Raw genomic sequence first — 22129 nt, forward strand, 5'->3', positions numbered from 1 at the left:
CAGAAGTGTCGATCCTCTAGTTGTTCTTTCAGGCCTGGTCCTTTCTGAACTGCAACGTGTGTCTCAAAGCTGATTTTTGCTGCCTGACAGTTTGCCCTGGCCCTATTTTTTTTTCTCCTGAAAACAAAGTTCAGTTATTTTTCTGCTTTGAGTGAATTTCTCCAGAAGCCTGGAAAAGAGAATCCTACCTGCAGTTTCCAGACCATCCATTAACTCTTCTGTCACCTTTCGGGTACCAAAAAACCTCCCCACCACCATTAAAAGTCTGGGTTTCTCTGTAACGGTTCTGAATCCACTTGGGTTAGACCACGAGCTAGTCTGTGGGTAATGAACAAAACCTGGAGGTTTGAATCTATCCCTAACTTCTGTTCAGTATCTGGACAGGATGTGTTGGAAGTAGCAGTGTTGTCGCTCCTCATCTGATAGGATCTTTCTAGGATTTTAAAGAGTGTCTTAAGTGTGTGCTGGTGTCCCCAGGATGGACATTGCTCCTTAGCACAGTCTGCATGGTAGGTAGCTGGTGAGGTCTTTCAAATTGTCACCTACTGCATGAGTCCTTCAGAAATGGTCCACTTGCACTGAGATGATGGTTTGCCACCCTACTTTGACCTTATTTCCTCAGATGAATAGCCTGAAGATGCTCTCTGTAAAGGCAGGAAACTTTGTCATTATGAGCTCCTGTAAATATTCCAATTGGGCTTTACAGAGAACTACTTGGGAGTGATTTTGAGCATCTGGGTTCTCCAGCAAGAAACCTGCATGTCTCAGGAGCTGTACAGATAATCGGTGTAGTCTGCAAAGCTGCAAAATGAGTTTTCAAGGTTCTTTTTTTCTTTAGTCTTGCCAAACTGTGCTGTATTTCAGAGGAAGGAGGAAGGCGAAGGCAGGGAAAAAAGTCTGTGTTTRTTTCTCTGACATGTCTAATGTGCAAAGCTCTTCACTCTTTATTCTAGCTCCTTTACATGTTTTTCAAATTACTTGCTACCCAACCAAAAAAAGGCARACAAACAAAACACACTTCGCAAGTGGAAGTGCCATTAGCAAACAGAAATAGAAACAGCAAGAGGTAAATACATAAATACCACACAACGTAGCCTCAAGCAGCTGCCTTATGTCATCCTGAACTTTCCCATCCAAATGCTCCCTAGAAAACTGGAGGTATCCAGTAAGGTCTCCYCAAGAAGACAGCATGAGGTGACCATTGCCTTAGTCAAGAGCAGAAATCTCTTTTGCATAAGGCCAGTGCAACTCAGTTTTGTTAATCCTTCCTTTAGAAATGTGAGGAATTATTTGATTCAATATGATGCTCTTTCAGAATTCTCCTAGGCTTCTAACTTCTAACAAAAATGTTAATTCATTGTAATTTTAATCATTTTTTTTAATGGGACTTGGAAAGAATGCTGTGATATTTGCATTTTTTTTAACATGGTGAATTTCATTTTGTAGTRCATGTCACCAGACTTTCTAGGAAAAGGAAAGCAAAAAGATTAAATCTGTTTTTTTTTAATTTATTTCATTAGGAAAAGGTAACAATTCTTGTGCACTGACAAAAACAAGATTGGAAACAAAGATTTTCATCCTTTTCTACTTAATGTTGTATGTCAAGTGAGCTAACTTGCTGCAGTTCTAGATGTCTCCTACTATCTGCTAGTCATTACTAGTCTGGTTCATTAGGAATTTGCATCCTTACGGAGATTGAGACCATGATACTGCTATCTATTGAATGTTATCAGAATGGAAGTTTTAGAATACAAAGGAAAAATGTGCCTTTGCTTCTCTAGTATTTTCATTATATGATGGGTTGGTGCTCTGCTTGTGCCCTTCATGGCCTGTTACACTTTGTGTGTGTATATTATTTATATCTTTTATCAGCAACTTCCCTCCCAATGGGGGGAGTGTAGTGCAGCTCTAATAAGCAACCAACAAGAACAAATTCTGTATTCGCTTCCGTGGTTTTTAGATTTCATGTTAGCTGTGGTGGTGATGTGTTTTAATTAAAGTGCATCTCCCTATATAGGATATAGAAAAGACTCCTTACTTTCAGGGGCATCTTGGAAAAGATTTGGTTCCAACCTGATAGCTGAACAAAGTGCCTTCAGTTCCACAGTTTTTTTCCTGCCTTTTTCTGCCCGTGCCAGTTTGCAAATATTTGTTTCTAGATTTAACTCATGTCCGTATCGCACAGTGGTCCTGACTTAACACTTCTAAACAAATCACTGTTGAAGTTCCCCTTTTTGATGTAAACTAGCTTAACGGCTCTCTGTGACTGCTTGCTTCATTTGAAGAGTGTTAATGCAGAAAACTTAAGGAAACATTAAAGGAAGATCAATTAGTGTAATCTGTTTTCATTTGAAGTCGCTTTTATGAATATGTGAATTTATTCATTGCCTAAAATTACTTAGAACAGCTCCCTGAACTCTTTGGTGAGCACGCGTAGGCTGTCTGCTTGCTGAGGAATACTTGAGGAAAACTTTCTGATTTCAGTAGTGCCTCTTGCTCTTCATGTTGAAACTTCCTTCTGCAGTTGGGCACTCAGAAATGTTAACTGGCTTTGGTGCCTCTCGGTTATGTGGATTTTTTAGAGCTGATAAAGTCCTGAGGCTTCCATGGTGTGGCTGGGGTGTGCAGAGTGAATGAGCCCTTGAAGGCCAGTTCGTGTGGTCCAGATCCCAATTGCACCTTCAGGAAAAAGGGGCTAATGTGAAAATGTGCCTGCAAAAACCTGGTTTCCTGATGCTATTCTGTGCGTTTAAGCGCGTTGATCTGAGTGACTGAGCAGGGAACGACTGTCTCATTTCTGTCTGTTTTATTTTTCTTTTGGGGTGTAACATGGCACAGTGCTGCCTGTTGTATATGCTCTTGAGAAGGATTATGGTTTTTAGAACAATTTTCATTACTAATTTTTTTATGGGAAATTAATTTAGAATTTACACAATTGTGTTCTTGCTGATGAAGCCTATGTTTACTTTTTGTCTAAGAAAAGCTAACAGGAGTCTTTCTGAATGGCAAAACTTTCTTTTGGTTTGTGTATTTCATAAAACTAATTTCTTAGAATGAATAAAAAGAATTTTTAAAAGATTGTCAATTTTAGCCTCTAGCCACATGGAATTTTTATTTCAGGGAATGGGAAATACCTTCAGCCAATACCCAAGTAGTTTGATAACTAAAAAGTATTTCTGTGATTTGAGCTCTTCTGTTCAAAATATTGTAATGCATCCAGGTGGTTTTTTTGTTGTTGGTTTTTTTTTTTTTTTTTTTGTTCTAACCCCCTTTTGCTAGCTATAGTGCTTCAACAGTGCATTAATTCCACATGGGTCCAACTTGCATAAGAAAGGGAAAACATTTTCTTTTGTATTTCAGAAGGGCAGCCTGTGTCTTGACCTATTTATTTATTTATTTAATTTATAGGCATGGTCCTTGTGCGTAGCGAGAACGGGCAGTTGCTGATGATCCCTCAGCAAGCCTTGGCACAGATGCAAGCTCAGGCACATGCCCAGTCTCAGCCTCAGAACACTCTGACTCCTCGTCCTGCTACACCTACCAGTGCACCTCCCGTACAGATATCAACAGTGCAGGTTGGTTCACTGATTTGCAGCATTTAAAAAACAAAAAGCACCTCTGTAAATCTGCTGTGAAGAGTACTCCAGAAAGCAAAGTATATTAGTGACTTAGAAGTGCTTGATTAAACTGGTGCTGCACAGGCTTTTCCAAATCGCATAGGAATTGTGTGTTGTTCCTAACCTGTTACAGTTTAGCAGTGCTTCAGCGAAAGGGAAGTTGTTTCTACCGTGCAGAATGGCTTTGAGTTTGAAGTCATTGAGTTTAGAGCTTTCAAGACTCTGTATGTATGGTTAATGTATAGGACTGTTTTTCCCCAAAGTGTCCTTATTCTTTGTAAGACTAAAATAATGTGTCCAAGGGTATACTGAGACAATCACAGTTGCATTAAGTAAAAAACCCCTCCTTTCAAGTTATAATAGTCCCGAGTGAGTTTTCTACCTGAAAGAATGGCCACTATCCAGAGACAAAATAGCAGATAAGGCACTAACACTGTTTGTTTGTTTTCCTAAGGCTCCAGGAACGCCTATTATTGCACGACAAGTGACACCTACTACTATTATCAAGCAAGTGTCTCAGGCTCAAACAACGGTGCAACCCACCACAACGCTACAGCGTCCTCCTGTTGTGCAAGTGAGTTTTAGACGTGCAGTACATAAAGGAATTATATCGATTGCTAAGGTTACGGAGAAACACGCCTGAAACTGACAACTGCAGGAAATGCCTCTAATTCAGTGCATGAAAGAAATACCTTCTGAATTACCCTTCCTAAATCATGTGCAGATCTTTATCTTGTTCAGGTTTTTTTAGCTTATATAATCACAGAGCTAGCTTAGATAAAATAATTCTGTACTTTCTCCTTCAAGAAAGTGATACTACTACTATTTGGATTTGGAGCTGTGACGTTAGTTCTGTGATTGGGTCCATAGCCTTCTATTTGCCACAGAATTAACAATCTCAAAAAAAGGTTGTACTGATAGACTTACCTGCCCCAAGATTTCTCCCTCTTGGAAGTCTCTGCTATGGTTTGTATGCTTGTGTGGCTCTCATGTCCCAAGGATAAATCATCCTCTTAGAACAGAGGAGTCTGTTCTGTGTTCTATCCTGGTCTGTGTTAATGATAGGCTTCCTTGTGGATTTTTTATTTTTTTGATTTTAAAATCACAAAAGTATAAAATTCTCAACATGAATTCAAAGCAACACTGACACAGTATGATTGCTGTCACCTAATCTGTTTCATTTTGCTTTCTTCCTCCTTTTGAGTAGACAGGATTAGAGTGTTCTCATTTAAAACATGCAGGTTTTGTTATGCATCCATTTAACCTTTTTCCCCTCAGAGAGCCTTTGCTTATGCCCGTGATCTTTCCAGATCTAAGAGTTAATTTACCTAACTGAGTCTCCCTCATTTACACTGCTGTTACACTGAGTGGAAAAAAATCATTCCATCTGCATATTTTTTCTGCAGTGAATGTGCCACAGTTCTCATTTATCCTGCCTTCAAAAACTGAAGGAAATTAAATCCTTATCTCCCAAAATACCATTGAAAGTCAGTTGCTAGAGCCTCCTCTTGTGGATTTTTGGATAAAGAGCAAGTTTACAAATGATCTGTTAACATTCAGAGAGCTAATTTTAGTTTGATAGAAATTACTGTTTGGACTGTCATTAGTAATTATAATGTGTTGGAAGTCAGTGAATGAACTGTGTACATCAGATGTTCTTGTTTACAGTGTTGATGCTTCAAAAGAGGTGTTTCTGCTTTGGTCTCCCAGCTTGTCCGCTGCAGTAGAGAAGTGTTCTGTCCAGCTAGGCATCAAATAGAGCAAGATAAGACCTGGGCTTTTGGCTGAGCTGTGCCTTTTTGACAAAAATCCGCCCTTTGAAAGTGGCATTTAAGAGAATAGGCAAAAAGAACATCACATTGATTAAAATAGAGTACTTGTTTTGAAACCCTAGTGTGTGAGAGTATGTTTGTGGTTGTGTTTTTCCCTCTTTATTCAGTAACCAAAAATCATGCCGTTCTTGATCAACGTTCAGAATTTTGGTTTTGAATGTGTAGTGTCTTGTGCCATCTGCTGGCTCTTTCTTCCCACTGCAACAGATAGTTGGTTCGCAACTTTCTCAAGGGCTGTGAAAGGTGGTGTGCTGTCTGTGGTTTGTTTCTCTTTGAAGGTACATTGAATTACAATGATCTCACATGTGCATTTTCTGCAGCCTCAGATTGTTCTGGGTGGTACCGCACAGACGACTACATTGGGGACAGCAACGGCTGTACAAACTGGAACTGCGCAAAGAACCGTGCAAGGAACGACAGCAACCTCCACTGCTGCCACAGTAAGATAATACTTACTGCTTAAGATACTGAGTGCCTTTTAAACAAGCTTTGGTGCATCCACTTACGTGCATACAGATGTAGGTACTACTCTGCAGGGGTGAACTGGAAGAGGATTTTAGTTCTCAGAGCTTACGATGAGATCGTGTGTAAGAAAGTTTTTCTTCCTTTCTCTGACTTTCTCCTCTCCCTGTCCTCCATCAGGAAACTATGGAAAATGTGAAGAAATGCAAAAACTTTCTGTCTACATTAATAAAACTGGCATCATCTGGAAAACAGTCCTCAGAAACTGCGGCTAACGTGAAAGAGTTGGTACAGAACCTGCTGGTAAGAAAAATTCATTGAAAGTGGTAAGAAAAAGTGTCTGAGCAAATTTAGACTCAAAGCTGTGTGGGTTTTGTTTTGTTTTGTGTTTCTCTTAATGAAGAGGAGAAATATTATGAAATGTAAGATAATCAGTTTGAAACTTGGCTACTTCTGAATTAGAATATATGTAAATTTTCCTTTAAAGCCATTTCAAGCAATTGAATAGTTAGTTGCTTACAGGTCAGGTGAARGATTCCTGTAGCTTTTAGCTAGCCTTTGACATATGGATAGCACATTCTTGTTCTGTTTTTTGACAATGAAATCCTTTGAGTATATGTTTCTTGACACACAAACTGATAGGAAGGGAGAAGAGGGTGGAATAAAAATGGGGACATAGGACTTAACAATTGTATCCTATATTAACACTAATCCATAGTGTTTTAGTTTTACTCAGTTAAATGTGGTCTTTGGCTCTGTGAGCATTTGTTTCCCTGCAGTTGGCCTAAATTATACTTTACAACTGCATTCAAAGAACTCATACTATCATAAAATATATATATATATACAGATTATATATACAGATAAGTAGAAAGTTAATGTCTTGTTAAACATTAATGTTCATTCATTTGAATTTTCTATTTTGAAGGATGGAAAAATTGAAGCAGAAGACTTTACCAGTAGGTTGTACCGAGAACTTAATTCTTCACCTCAACCTTACCTTGTGCCTTTCCTGAAGGTAATTTGTGTTACTTTCTCTTACCTCAAGAGAAAAACTATTATAAAGCATTGGTCTCTGTTATTCTGAAATCTTCAAGCAGTGTTCCAGTATGTCTTTTAAGTTATCAAATGTTTTTGCTTGGTATATAGATAAGAACACAATCAAGGAAGGCAGCAGGGGCTTTGACTGTTAAATACACACTAAGGGTTCCAGGTGGGTTTATCTAACCTAGATGCCCATGATACCCAAGTTCCTGCAGCTAAAGGTACTGTCCTTCAGTCTGGCTTTAAACGTGAAGTAGCAGGGTATTCCTGTTGAGAACACTTGCTGTTCTAAAGCAGAGGTGCATCCAGACTGATGCAATGGAAATTAAATGCATCGCTCTTTTATAATTAAAGTTTTCATTTATGAGTTGGGCTGAAAATACTTAAGCAAATTATTTCTTTTCCTCTCCTCAGAGGAGTTTACCTGCCTTGAGACAGCTAACGCCAGACTCTGCAGCTTTTATTCAGCAAAGTCAACAGCAGCAGCCCACAACGCAAGCAACAACTGCACTTACGGCGGTGATGCTAAGCCCCTCCGTTCAGCGCACAGCAGGGAAGGCCACGGCAACGGTAACGAGCACCCTCCAACAACCTGTAATCAGCCTAACTCAGCCTGCACAAGTTGGTGTTAGCAAACAAGGGCAGTCTGCATCACTGGTACGTAAGCAGGAGTGTGTCTTCTGTTACTGCAGTTTTTTCRGAGTACAGTGACTTAAATTAGTGGTTTAGCTCAGTGTTAGATTTRTAAATGCTGTAGAGAAAGTAGCTACGAAGAAAGTAAGTCTATTCTTGGTTAAACTGTTGTGTTATGTCTTATTTTAGCATGGAATATTGGTAGATTCTCTCAAACACTGCATATCCATGTGAAAGCAAGGTCCTGAAGGATCTTCTGTGTCTCATTACATAAGTCTAACACCAAATTAACCCAAACTGGGAAAGATGTAATTTTTCAGGTTAGCAGATAAGCTGCTGAAAACCAGATAATAATAGTACTGCTTTTTGTGTTTTGATAGCGAAGCACTATATAAATGTAAGCTTTTTGTTGTATATGTATTAATATACATGGTTAACTTATAAAGGTAATTTTTTTTTTGGCTGCTTAGTACTTGTATGTTTCCTTTAGAACATTTGCCACTTTACTAYCTGACTTTCTGTATTCAGTTTTCATGTAAAATGAGGAGAAGAGATCTCTTATTGATGCAAGATTTAAAAAAAGTATTTTGGCACTTACCTTGAAAGTAGTTAGCAARACCAATATAATATAGTTACAAAGTGGCTCAAAACCTGCTTTTGGATCAAGACAAAACACCTGGAACAACCTGGATATCTGTACCATGTCTCCATTGTTTCTGGTTCTACACTTGGTTCAGGCAGGTCTAGTTTGTCAAGTTTGCATGTAGAAACAGTCTCAGAAAAGTGTAGCTGCRTTTTTTGATTACATGTGAATTTTTAATAGAAAGTGATTGATTAATTTTCACATTGCAACAGGGCTATTAATTTTTCTGTGAGATATAATGTATCTAATTTCTTGAAAAACTGTGCCAATTGTAAATGATGGATAGATGTGATTAGATAGCAGCAATCTAAAAGCTGATTGTAAGGATTTGTTCTTCTCACCTGATTCTTACCCTCTCTTCGTAGCTGTGTCTCAGACTGTTTACCTTTCCACCTATTTGCAGGTTATCCAACAGTCTCAAAAAGCTGGGGCCTTGATAAGGCCTCCACAGGTGACGTTGACGCAGACACCGATGGTAGCACTGCGACAACCGCATAGTCGTATTATGCTCACTACTTCTCCACAAATTCAGTTGAATCAGCTTCAGACAGGTAAGAAGCCAAGATACTTGGTGTCTGCTGTYTTGGTAATATTAACTAAAGTCTGTTTTCTGAATGTTGGTTCTTAAGTGTTGTGGAGCTTTCTGATGGTTACTATAATATATGGCTAAACCTTTCAGTGTATGGTACCGTAGTGGCTGGCRGTAAAAATTAGGGTAGCATTTACAGCCATAGAAGATGTCTCTGTGTTGGAGGTGTGTGTGGATAGGACCTGTTTCAGATGGGTGAAATGCTCACAAACAGTATGGGAAAAGTCTTTGTGCCAGACCTGTTACCACTACAGCTCATGGCTAGCTTGTAAATGTGAACTCTGACATGAATTTGATGCATGGAATACAACTCTCTTCTCTCTTCTTGCAGTACCTGTGGTAAAACCAACAGTATTACCTGGAAACAAAACTATTCCTTCTGTTTCRGCACAAATAGCTGCTGCTCAGAAAAATAAACTGAAAGAGCCTGGGGGAGGCTCTTTTAGGTAAGGAAACAACTACTCATGCATGCTCATATGGCCTGAACAGCCCACTGAACTCAGTGGGAGCCTTTCCATTTATTCCAGTGGCACTRAATCAGGATAGACAAACCCACAAGAAATAGGGATGGATTTTCTTTGACCAGATGATCTATTTTGTTAAAGACTTTTACAAACATCTATGGATATACTTGTGTCAGGCTGGTTCAGCATTCAGCTGACACTGAGGGGAAGTATCAAACTTACAAACAAATCTTGTGTAAAACAATCAAATCAGTCTTATTCTTCTGCTCCTCCCAGCTCTGCTCAGGTTGCTCTGATATGCCTGTCTTGAGGTGTAGACACTGAYGAGCGCAGTTTATTATTGCTTTGCAGTAGCAATATTTGGTTTCTTGATTTTTCAATACATTAAAGTCTTACAGAACAAAGAATCTTTAGAGAAACAGGAGGAGCAAAATTGCATAAGTCCTTCAAGTGTTGTTCTTAGGAATGAAATAATGTTAGTTAGCTTTTATTACAAAATGAAATGCAGAAATGAAATAAAATATCAAGCTTTCTTTTGTTTCCTGTAGTACACAAATGTCTATTTAAAACTTTTTGTTCTAAGCAATTTATTGCGGAACTTTGATTACATGCAATTGTTGCACGGTAGCAGCGTGTGTAGACATAAGCCCTAAATGATACGATTGTAATGAGTTTTCCTTTCCTAAGGGATGACGATGACATCAATGATGTTGCATCAATGGCYGGGGTCAACCTATCAGAGGAGAGTGCTCGGATATTGGCGACAAACTCTGAGCTAGTGGGCACGTTAACAAGGTCCTGTAAAGATGAAACCTTCCTCTTCTCAGCACCTTTACAAAGAAGGATATTAGAAATAGGTATGTTGGTGCTTTTTGAGCTTTAATATACAGAATGTTCATTAATCTTGGRTATAGTAGAAGGTCTTGATTTTGGATATTTTAAAACCTGCCAGACTACTTATATTCTGTATGTTTTGGTGCATGTAGGCAGTCATTCAGCTTATGAAAGCAGAAACCATTGCATCTCATTTACTGATTGTAATTGCTGTGATAGCAAAAAAACATCATTTATTTGTTAAATTGCAGTATATAGCCTTCAGTAGTAAGAATTTTATTAAGCTAGTATAAACTTTTACACTCTACCATTTCCTGTTTAGTGCCTAAGAAATACATGAAAACCTTATTTTGGAAACAGCATTTAAATTTCCATGATTTAGAATCAGCTAGATGTTTAACTGTATTATAAAATCATATTTYACAACTAACTTTTATTCTGCTTATAGGTAAAAAACACGGAATAACAGAAATACATCCTGATGTAGTTAGCTATGTATCACATGCTACACAGCAAAGACTACAAAACCTCGTGGAAAAGTTATCGGAGACGGCTCAACAAAAGAACATTTCTTACAAGGTAACTGTAATTGAACAAAAATTAACATTCATCAGGCCCTCATATTGGCCTTTATTCCTGTGTTTGGATGTTCTTCATTTTGCAAAATTCATTCATTTATTCTCCTTGACTGATTCATCTTAAATTAAGATGTATTAATACAAGTGGATAACTAGAAAGCTTCAGTGTGTGCATACAAAATGGTCTAATAAACACAGAGGAACTCTATCTCCCCCTTTATTAATTTATGTTAAACATTTAGACTGTGTTCAGTGACTGCACAATCAGGCAGGAAAAAGATGTCTGGTTCAGCACACCTTAAGCATTAAATTCCATATCATTAGGTTCAGCATCCCATCTCCCATTGTGAAGCTGAAGATATGATGCATATAACAGCCTCCTGACCTACCTGTAGAAACTTACCCCAGAAGCACTGGCTGGGTGGGCGTTCTGCCCATGCTGGTGTGTGTTCCAGTGTCCCTGGATTCCTTTAGTTCTACAATCCAGCCTGTGTAGGCCCATTGGGTACTGGAAGGAGATTTAAGGGAGAAAGGTGAATCATAGAACGCAGAGTTAATATTTTTTTAAAAAGGAAATATTCTTTGACTATACAGACCTTCTAAAAAAGCTACACAGCTTATGAAACTCCAGTTATATAACTACCTTATCAAGGAGAAGATACTGTAAAATTTAGCACTGAGACTGCTACCATTTGGTGTCCCTGCTCCCCCATTGTCAACACACAGAAGAAAAATATTTTCTGTTTTGTTTTGATGGTAACTCATTGATGAAAGGACTTTGTATGGGAAGAAGTACCTGAACATTAAAGGAACTTCAGTGGTCACCATTTCTCATGCAAGTGGCCATGTCCTTTTAGTCTGTACCTACTAATGCTGCTGAGGTGGATGCAAGACTAGCGCCACTTTGAATTCTCCAGCCACTGCTGCCTGACAGATGTGTGTTCTTAATAGATGTAAACTTCTAAATATTGCTAAAAAAAAAGAAAAAAACTTCTAAGGTGTGTTTGTGAGGTTAAAGCTGTGATATTATTTTAAAAGTCAAAAATTGATGAATTCATGGAATAGAACAAGATGCTTTTAAGAATTCTAGCTGGTTTGACTGGTTTAAGTATACACTTGTTTGTTTGAAAAGGACAAAGTGAACATTTGAGCTTTAAATGTATATGTTCTGCTACAGTACAAGCTAACAGCTTTGTTTTTAAGATATGTAATGAGAAACCTATTTGCTGTGTTTTCAGGATGATGAAAGATACGAACAAGCAAGTGACGTTCGAGCACAGCTCAAGTTCTTTGAACAACTTGATCAAATAGAAAAGCAACGTAAAGATGAACAAGAAAGGGAAATTTTAATGCGTGCAGCAAAGGCAAGTGCTTGGATTTCACACTTAAATTTGCAATGTGTCACTTTTTGACGTCAAAAGTACAGAGCTCCTTTTCGTTCTAAGGGACACGCAATAAAGAAGAGGGCTCTGTGATCTTCAAAGATGGAGCTTGATGAATGGGGGTTTAGCTACAGCTTTGTTTTGCTTTCCACAGTAAACAAAGTGAGATAGCTTCTTTGCTATCATTGTTGCAATTTCTATTTTAAGTGGGCCTTAAAAATTATTCTTTACACTTTTCATAGTGAAAAAGATCCATATGCATTAAAACTTACTGATATTCTTAGATGGAATAGAAAGATTGCAAGTATTTTGGAGAATAGGAATAGAATTCAGAACAATGTTGACAAGCTGGAGAAATACAATAAATAGAAACCAGATGATGTAAGTTCATATRTAAGCACTAGACTTAGTGATTGTACTCAGCGATCTAAATATAGGTGGACTGTGACTAACGAGGCAGGTGCTCTCACTGAGACTATTCACAAAGCAAACCTGGATTTTTATTGAATTTAGGATTCACCATGAGTTAATAAAGTTAAAGTCTGATTTATACTGAAATCTTCTCACGTAAGACAGGTGAATTAACACCTTAATTCCACTCAGTTCCTGGTAGACCTTTGCTGGAATACTCCTTCCAATTTTGGGTCCTGCAGATCAAGAAAGATTTGCAGTAAAGAGGAAAAGTATTAAGGAGGTCCAGAAAATGTAACCTGTGAAGTAAGATTAGAGGGTAAATCCATTTATTTCAGAAGAGAGAATAATGAGACATAGACCTGAGTCTTTATTACCTTACTCTGTAAGGTAACCTGCACTCATGTAATGCCTGAAGGAGTGCAGCAGACAGAAGTGCACCTTAACTTTTAAAGGGTACTTCATCACTCAATTAGGTGGTCATTTATTTTGCATGTCTGAGGTATGGATGAGAAAAAAGTCAGCTTTTTTGATTATGATTAGTCTTCTGTTATGTAAGAATATGGATAAAAACTGTCTTTCAGTTCCTCCTGTTTTCTTTATTGCTTAACTCAGAAATGAGAAACCAAGAAGGAGAAAAACATTTTAATTGGAAAATGTGTGCTAATACTATTAGGCAATAGAGTTTGGCATAAAAGTTATGCTAAATGTATCATCTTTACCTACTTTTGTAACTGTTTTCTTCTTTTTCTGCTGATCCTTCCCTGCATCCTTTATCACCATAGTCTCGATCTAGACAAGAAGATCCAGAACAGCTTAGGTTGAAACAGAAGGCCAAGGAGGTAAGTTTTCACCTTAACATAAACTTATTCTTTTGAAAGTGTAAAGAAGAATCATTAACCGTTGTTGTTCTGGCAAACACAGATGCAGCAGCAGGAGCTAGCACAGATGAGACAGAGGGATGCCAACTTGACTGCGTTAGCTGCCATCGGTCCCAGAAAGAAAAGGAAAGTGGATTCACCGGGTTCTGGATCAGGGACAGAGGTACGGAGTCATCTTTGCGTGCTGTGGTTTTGCTCCATCAGCCTCTGTGACAGTCTTCCCATCCAGAGTTTTCTTCATGGAAGTCTTCTGAGAAGCAGAAACATATTCCAAAGTGTAACTTGTTTGCTCCAAAACCAGGGTCGATTTTTAGCACTAATTCCATGACATAGGGATAATACATTTGTTGTATTCATAGAACTGCACGTTAGAAAGCACGTTAGGAAGCGATCGCACCTCTRTCAAACTTCTCGTTTTTCTGAACTTCTGTAGTTTTGGAGGAGATTGCCGTAGCTGTTTTGCACATCTGCAACAATCCTTTTGACTAATTCAGTTTAAATTTAATGTTCTTGTATATCCTTTATTCTCCATATCAGTCAAGCCAGGCCTCTAAGAATTAAAAATGTCTCTGCTGGCTTTATTATCAATATGCTCATTTTTTATTTAGTTTAATGTTCATTTAAATTCAGGTTGAATGSTAGCCTATCTGCTGTGTTTGTAAACCATTTAGTAAAGGGCATCAAATTGCTTTCCATGTGGAAGATAGTGAAAATGCAGGGTTTTCTAATGCTTAGAAAGAGGAAAATCATTTARCAGATTGTCATTAAGAAGGCTTAAAACCTCCTTCCATAGCCTGAGTTTTCTTCACTGTAAAGTTTTGTTGTCTGACAACAATAGTTCTATAACCGTTTATTACTTTCTGAACATCCTAGATTTTACTACTTAGTATTTTTTTAATATTGAGTTACTGGGAGGAATAATTTCCCTGTGCTTGATTAGAAATGTTTAAAAATCCTAATAGTAGTAAATCTTACATCTAAGAAAGAAATTCAAGCCTCCTGGTCATCTTTAATCTTGAGTTTTGAAGGCCACGAAGATGTTTTTATTGGGAAGAGTAAGTCTTTTATTTATACAAGTTATTTTTTGAAAGGCTGGTTTATAAGTGTAGTTTAAAAGATAAAACATGCAGAGTGATATATTAGTAAAAAGATAAACTTATACAAATGATATGATCTCTGAAGGCTGTTAGTGTCTCATGCAATGGCATTGACTCCTCCTTACTCGTGCCCAACTGTGTAACCCTAATAACCTAAGTGACATTATGGACTATGGAATTTTATTTTACATCTACTGTGAATGCTTGTTTGTATTTCATCTAAATCTGACTCATTTACTTAGCCTAGATTAATCACTGGTTAACCAATTAACTACAGGTTCCCTGGAAATCTAATCTTTTTGGTTCTTTAATTAAGAAGCAGCTGCTTTTGATCTGATAGACTCGCAGCTGTGCTTTTGCAACTGTGTCACTTGACATTTTTAAATTGAGCTCCACTTGTCACCATTTGTATGCAGTTTGTAGTTAAGGCATATTACAAGAAGTGTGGAAAATAAGGTTTGTCACTACTTAGACACAGTTTTGTAAATGTAAGCTTTTGATGCCTAGGAATACCAAATCTTTATTTCATGTAAAATCGCCTCTAAATAGTAACTGTTTCAAAATTCAAAAAAAAGCTTGCTGTCTGTTTTAGAATTTTATATTCCCAAGGGTTAATTGAAAGTTAGCAAAAAGCATCGTGACTCCTTCTGTGCTACAGGAGTGGGATAGTAGTGTCCCTTTAAAAGGTATTTGAAACTTTATCTTTGAGTTCAAAATATTAYGGCCTATTAAACCAGGCCTGATATTCTACTGAAACTCTACTAATATATTTTTTCCTGCACGTTGAAAAARGCATTCTTTCTGTAGTCTCGTTAATTGGCAAGTATTTGACAAAATTTAATTAGCATCCTATGTTATCCTGCATCCTTTGAAATTGATGGAAATTAGGCATCTAATTTGTACAAGTGTTTWAAAATGCCCCATTGAAAACAGGTCTCCTAACTACAAGACTTTAATGATTTGATGTTTTCTGCTTCAGTGGACATTTTCCTTGAGAAACAACAGTCTGACTTTATTATTAGAGCTGTGTTGAAGCAGAGAAGCTGCACTGAGTGTAGTGTGGCACTAGCCAGGAGATGCKAATTTCCAACAACTCTGCAAACAGTAAAGTGCACTGATCATAAATATTTTACTTCAACATGCAGAGGATATGAGTGTGGTGCAATCCATACGTAAGTCTCTAATCCACATTGTGACCCCACGATACGCACGTGGAAGAGGGAACTGCCAGAAATATCCCAGACTCTTAAAATTGGGCTGTGAGGAGACTTTTCGGTCTTTTCTTGCCATCTACTGGTGACTGTGCTGTACTGCTCCCACCCTGCTGTCAGGAGGAGCCGGACGCTGCCTCCCAACTGYATTTTTATTCCCACGTGTGCTTGTCTCCAGCTCTGCATCCTGCACAGGGTCCTTCTGGCATCAAATCTATGTTTCTAGAGGACTCAGGCAGTGGTCAAAGCCTCATCCTCGTGGAAAGAGGCCCTGTGTTACTGGGTGATATTCCTTCCTCTGCGGGTGGCTGATGTCTTCAGAGTGCTCTGAGATCTCGTTGCTTGTGTAAAAACTTAACAGCTATAATAAGAACTATTTTAATACACATCCCATCGGAACTGTCTTTTGTTCTGCAAATGTTAAAACTGAGCAGCGCTGCTCTGCAAACTCAGTGATCATCCAGCATACAGTTGCAGAAGGGATGCAGAGACCCCCGAAGAAATCCCAACATCTGTCCTGCTGCTCCTGCAAGTGGCAAAGAACATCGTGCTGCTGCCTTCTCTCGCAAGTCTGCGTGGCCAAGTACCGTGGGGAACGTGGTGCTGAAAGAGAGGAATTCAGAGGTTGTTAGCGAATATCTGAAGAGTGTCCAGAACAGCTGCTTCCTAATATAACCCTGAGCTTGGCTGCAGCYGGTGCCACCAGAAGGTAGAGCTGGTGGCACCCTGCCATGAAGATCAGGGGGGAGCTAAGCCACTATTTAAGATCTCAGGTAGATAGGGCTGTTCCTCACCTCMTCAAGGATTCCAGAGGCCACCCAGGGGATCCGTGTGCCAACCTGGTGAAGAGCACTGAGAATCCTGCCTGTGGCTTTGGTTTGATTGGTGGGATTSCATGTCAGTAGTGCCTTCTTGAAGAAAAGATCAGTGCTTTTTAATTTTGAATATATCTCTATTAAATCTCACTGGAAACTTTTGATTATTCARCTCGTATTTATAAATACTAGTTAAAAATACCTCTGATTTGGTCAGCTGTTCAACTGCTTAATAGTTTCGTGTCCATGATCAGTTATTCCTTGCCTTACGTGTTTTCTCTAAGAAATTTTACCTGTGACCACTGACGTGTTCTGATTTTCCTGCTCTTCTCCTTTCCAGGGATCTGGTTCAAGTGCAGCAGTCCCAGGCAGCTCCGGAGTCGGAACAACCAGACAGTTTACGCGACAAAGGATAACGCGGGTGAACCTCAGGGACCTCATATTTTGTTTAGAAAATGAGCGAGAGACAAGCCATTCACTATTGCTATATAAAGCATTCCTTAAGTAAAATGGAAAAGATCAAGGTATTTTTGATGGAGAGCCGCCTGAGGACTTTTTTTTATATATTTGCAGATTACGCCTTTTTGTAACAAGCAAATGGGATATTGTTTAAAAAAACAACCACCTCTTTACATGGAACAGTTTTATATTCCTGTTTATAAATAAACTCTTCAGTATAAGAGAAATACATTTCTGTAACAGTGAGGATACTTACAAGGCCTGTGGATACTATAAAAGGACAATTAAATTTTAACTCATCTCTTGATTGAGTGGCCTTCTTGCCAAACAAGCCATATATAAAGACTGATGGAATCGTTTAGCAAATAACTAGCTACCCTTTGTCAGCCCTGTAGCAGTTTCGACATTAATTGTGCATTTTAGTTCAGTTTTAYTCAACTAAATCAATTATATAGGCATATGTCTACAGCAGATGACCTCATTTCATTTAGCTTTTTTTAAACAGTCAGTTAGCAAAGCAAACTGATTTTTAAGAATATTTATCTTTTCCCCCCAAATGTTCAAAAAGCTAGAGGGATATACAGTTAATTTTAAACATAACCTCAATTTTAATCACATTATTGCTTATTAGAGGCCCTGAAATCCCATAAAGGAGGGTTACTTCTGAATGTTTTAGCAGCATCTGTAAAAATGCATTTTATTTGCTATAGTTTGTAAAGCTGTAAAGTTAAAAAAGGAAAAAAAGGAAAAAAAGAGAAACCTTTTCAGCATAAATATATTTTACTTGCACTGTGTTTTTTAGCTAAAGTGAAAGCTTAGATTAAATAAAATCAAAGTTGAGAGGAATCATCAAAAGACTGTTTCTCAGTGTGAATCAAGTGTTGAAAATGGTTGGTGTATTTTGTCAGTAATTGTACATAATTTTTGGCACATAACATAAAAATGGCTATGTAAACTATAATTATTTTGCTAAAAGACTGTATGCAAGCTGTGGGCCTACTTTAAAGATGTCCAGAGCAAAGTCCCTTCTTTGTACCTATTTTTTTATTACAAATATACTAATTGGTTCTTTATATTTTCAGAGGTTATTGTATTAAATTGTCTATTGATAGTACTTTTATGACTGTAAATACTTTGGCTTTCTTTGTGTGAACTCTCATGGTAGAATTTAACTCTCTTGCGTGTAAACTGAATGCTGATCAGTATTTTTATCAACACCTGACAACTGTTACACCCCTTTTATTTTGTCTTTTAGGAAATCCTGTCTTTCCATTTTTTTTCATGTAAATTTTGCACAGTTACTTGTTCATATGTAAATATTTTACTTTCAAAAATGAAGTTTTTAATTGCTATTGTTTTATATAGGATTGAAAGAAAATTAACTCCTTTATTAAAAACAAATTTATCTGTATTTGCTAATGTATTTTTCTCTCTGAATCTTTTCTCCTCTTGGATTTATTTTTCTTGGTACAGTAAATGACTAGCCTGTTTGAGGGGATGCTGTTTCCTAAAGATGCRTTTTATTTCTTTTGTATAGTTTTGTCAGTGTTTTGGAGATGTGCAACGTTGAGTCTTGAAGCTTCATTATTATCTTGGGGATCTTGGACAAAGATGAAGGAATGGTGGGTTTTTCGTTTGCTTTYAAGCAGGGAAACTTCCTCTAAGAGTTGATAGAAGCATTTTGTTTTGGTCTGGTAAAGGTTTAATGAAATAGGTTTACAGAGAGCAAGGCTAGTCCCTCAAACACAGTTAAGAGCAATGGTTTGAGTAGAAAGTATGACATAAATCACAATTTGGAGCMCCACTTAAAAAATGCAACCAGGAGCACATTTTTTTACTCTGAACATGAGTATCAGAAAAAGTGAATTTCTCACACTTTGTATTGATTATTTAGGTGTTTTTTTTTTCTCTGCATCATAGATTTAGAAAAAAATAAATCACAATTGCAAGGTCCTGACCCTGCTGTTGGATATAGGGGAAAATCCCATGAATCTGAACACTATTTCTTGCATACAGACAGTTCTGCCTGCAGGCTGCTGCGCAGAGCACCCTGCTCGTGAGTGGCACGGGGCCTGCAATGACTTGAGCAGCAGGAGGACTCCGGTCTTGCTGAAAAATGSGCTGGCTTCTGGAGTGGGGACTCGCCTGACATCATCGTCCACCCTTATTTGGATGTTTTAGTTGTTTATAAGCTCTAAACCATTGCAGATGTTTATGCAGTGTTAYTAYGTGGAAAGAAGCAACTTTGGCGTTTGCCAAAGGATTGTCAAAGTCCTTAATTATWAAAATGTCTATTGTAAATGTTAAAGCATTGTTGACCGTTCAGCGAGCAAGCACAGTGTCTGCAGCAGCCGTGCAGATGTCAAGAAGACACAAACCTTCAGCTGCTACATCGAATAAGTTGGAGGTAAGAAATGTTTGAGGAAATACAAGTTATTTTGTGATATACTGTGCATTTCCATGTTGAATAGAAATAGGAGCTTAGAAATAGGCGACATAAACCAATGAAATTAGAAGGGAAAGATCTGCAAGAGTGTAACTTGTTTTTCTTCTCAGTAACATCTATTTATGTGCATGCTCAGCGCTTTCCAGCTCTTAAAGTCCCTGCTGTCTTAGTCTGGAGAGCTGGTGGCCCCTCACCAAGGTTCACAGAGCGTCCGACTGAGCTCAACMCTCAACTGGTTGCTGCTGGTGGCTCCAACGCTGCTCTTGCAGTACACGGCGCTTCCCTTTTCTCTCATCTCGCTTCCACCCTGTTGCATCAGGGGTGTTTGCCCCTCRCACCCCGTTTTATAGCAGCAGATTATGGTCTCGGTGGCTCCCTATTAATGCACTTGATTAGCTGGTGTGTAGCTGTARCGGTGCTGAACTGTGGTGCCTTTCTTCTTCTAGTGCAAAAATTAAGCAGGGCAATTAGGGTATAATAAGGCACTCTGAATTCAACCTGTTTTTTCATTTTTTATGGCTATATAGTTAAGTAGGTTTGTTCTCMGGGCACCTATTGAAATATAAATTGAGTTGCATGCAGGGATATTCTGATAAATGCTGTTCAATTCGCAATAGGAATTTATTGGAGACTTTAATTTGACCCCCAAAGCAGCTTTCCCCTTATTTGAGATTGTCTAAATTACAAATAATGCTATATGATTTTTAAAAGTATAAAGTAGTGCGATGATCATCGTAACTCTTTGCTTCCAGTTCTTCACTGATCTACAGAGAAGATGTTAACGCCGTGGGGTAAGCGAGGTAGGATGGACAGATCTTGAGTGGCTGCCCAGTTGCTGGTGCAGCTTCAGTGCAGGTTTTCCCAGGAAAACCTCCTACGAGGTTCCCTGTAGGAACACAAGCCCGGAGACCAGTGTGTGTGAGCTGAGGGGATCCCCTCTGCGAAGAGTCCCGGAGCTCGTGCGAGGATTTCTGCACGTCAGGACTTGGGCAAAGGAAGCTTTTAAAGCAAATAGATGGAGAGAAGAGTGGTGAGATGCTGTAGATTGATCCTCATCTTTGCCTTTCTCTTTTGAAGACGTTGTGCAAGCAGCACCCTACGTAGGCRTTTTGAGCTGTTTAACAAGTTTTCGTGCTTATTTTGGGAGTTAGGTGGCCGTCCGTGTGTTTCCGAGGTCCCGGAGGGGTTTGCTCGTGTTCCGCGGCAGCCGGCCCGCTCCGTGCAGCCGCAGAGCTGCCGTCCTGGGGCTGGTCCTGCTCTCCCGCACGGAGCCCGGCCTCTCCCGCGCGCTGCCCTGCTCCGAAGCCGAGGGACCCGCGAGCAGTGCGTGGGGCAAGGAACAAACACGGGACACATCCTGCTTTCACAATATCTGTGCATTATTAAAGCACTTACATGGTTTTACTCCAGCACCTAGGTGCCGTTCAAACCAATGTCAGAATTCAGTTGCCAGGAAAAGTTGCATTTTCGACTTCCTTGTGATGCATTTGGTGGTCTCATTCCAGACGAGCACATTGGAGCACTGCCCGGTTATTGCAGGTTGGGGCGTGAAGAACAAYGTGCCTGATTTCCCCCGGGACGGGTGCAAAGCTGTTCGGGTTCAGCCTCCTCAAGGGCAGCAGACGCAGCGACGGTGCCTCTCACGTGTCCCTGTGCAGCAGCCAGGCTCTGCGCTGCGCCCGAAGTGGAGTAAAGGGCCAAACTGCACAGAAACAGGTTCAGCGTCCTCGGAACGTGGGCAAGAGGTGCGGCTGAGGGGCTGGGTCAGTCATGACGGAGGAATTTGAGAGATAGTAAGTGCCTTTAAAAAAGACTCTTTGCTTTGACAGTGATGCAGAGCAGGGGCAAGTCTGGGTGTGTTTCATTTTTACAGTTGTTTTTTCATCCTTACTCTTTATTCCCAAATGCTGGGGCTACATTTTCCCTAAACTTATGCTTATTTTTAATGTGAACACTTCAGTGGTCCTGATTAAAGCACTGCCCAAACCCAGAYCCCATGTCCAAGGGCTGCAGGACAGACCAGTGGGCCACCCCACTACCCCCGCAGACCTCAAAGGTAAGTAAATAACCATCAATCCCCCCCRAAAGGTAAGAAAATAACCATAAATCCCCTCAAAAGCGCCGGGGAGGGAGGCTCGGGGCTCTATGGGCAGCAGATGGTGCTCGTGGCTCAGGCTGGGCAGCCCCTCGCGCTGCAGCATCGCCCCGCTGCTGCTCCTCTCCTTAACACAAAGTGGGGATTATTCATTTGTTGGGTGTTAAAGAAGAGAGAACGGCAAGAGGGAGAGAGGATGGATCCAGAGATAGGGAAAAATAATTGAAATAATTAAAATCAGGGCAGCCCCGTGTGCTGCAGCAGGCTTTGACGCAGGGAGGGGCTGGGTCTGTGTAGTGAGTCAGTGCCTGGAGTTGCTGTTGTGAATGAAACCCTGGTGCAGGGCCTGGGGCAGTGAGGTTTAGGGTACAACAACCAGGCAAAATGACTTTATATATATATATATATATATGTATATGTGTATATATATACTTCTTTTTTAATTTAGAAATGTGGAAACTTGAGGGTTTTGGCAAAAATGTGTAGAGCAGCCTGCAACACCCCTAAGTAGCAGCTGGGCTGTCTCACCCCTGGCAGAGTTTCTTCCTTGCTCCCAGGCTCTCATTCTGCCACTGCAAGGTTATACCCATAAAAACCTATAATATTTCCCTGATATAACTTTTATCCTACCTAATG

At 39.3% G+C, this 22129-nt stretch overlaps 1 protein-coding gene across 1 annotated transcript in view; it reads left to right on the forward strand.

Moving 5' to 3' along the window:
• TAF4 (TATA-box binding protein associated factor 4) overlaps positions 1-18223 on the forward strand; it is a 31207-nt gene extending 12984 nt beyond the window's left edge. Inside the window, exons 2-15 of the mRNA XM_026042150.1 lie at positions 3409-3575; positions 4072-4191; positions 5770-5889; positions 6092-6214; positions 6840-6929; positions 7370-7612; positions 8635-8782; positions 9152-9266; positions 9972-10141; positions 10567-10697; positions 11935-12060; positions 13275-13331; positions 13414-13533; positions 16834-18223. Coding sequence (XP_025897935.1) covers positions 3409-3575; positions 4072-4191; positions 5770-5889; positions 6092-6214; positions 6840-6929; positions 7370-7612; positions 8635-8782; positions 9152-9266; positions 9972-10141; positions 10567-10697; positions 11935-12060; positions 13275-13331; positions 13414-13533; positions 16834-17001 — 1898 coding nt within the window. The 3' untranslated portion in view covers positions 17002-18223. The remainder of the gene's footprint in view (positions 1-3408; positions 3576-4071; positions 4192-5769; positions 5890-6091; positions 6215-6839; positions 6930-7369; positions 7613-8634; positions 8783-9151; positions 9267-9971; positions 10142-10566; positions 10698-11934; positions 12061-13274; positions 13332-13413; positions 13534-16833) is intronic.
• The last annotated feature ends 3906 nt before the right edge of the window (positions 18224-22129 follow it).

The sequence above is a fragment of the Nothoprocta perdicaria genome, unplaced genomic scaffold (assembly GCF_003342845.1).
Source record: "Nothoprocta perdicaria isolate Ctin4 unplaced genomic scaffold, notPer1 scaffold_3, whole genome shotgun sequence".
Taxonomy (NCBI): Eukaryota; Metazoa; Chordata; class Aves; order Tinamiformes; family Tinamidae; genus Nothoprocta; species Nothoprocta perdicaria.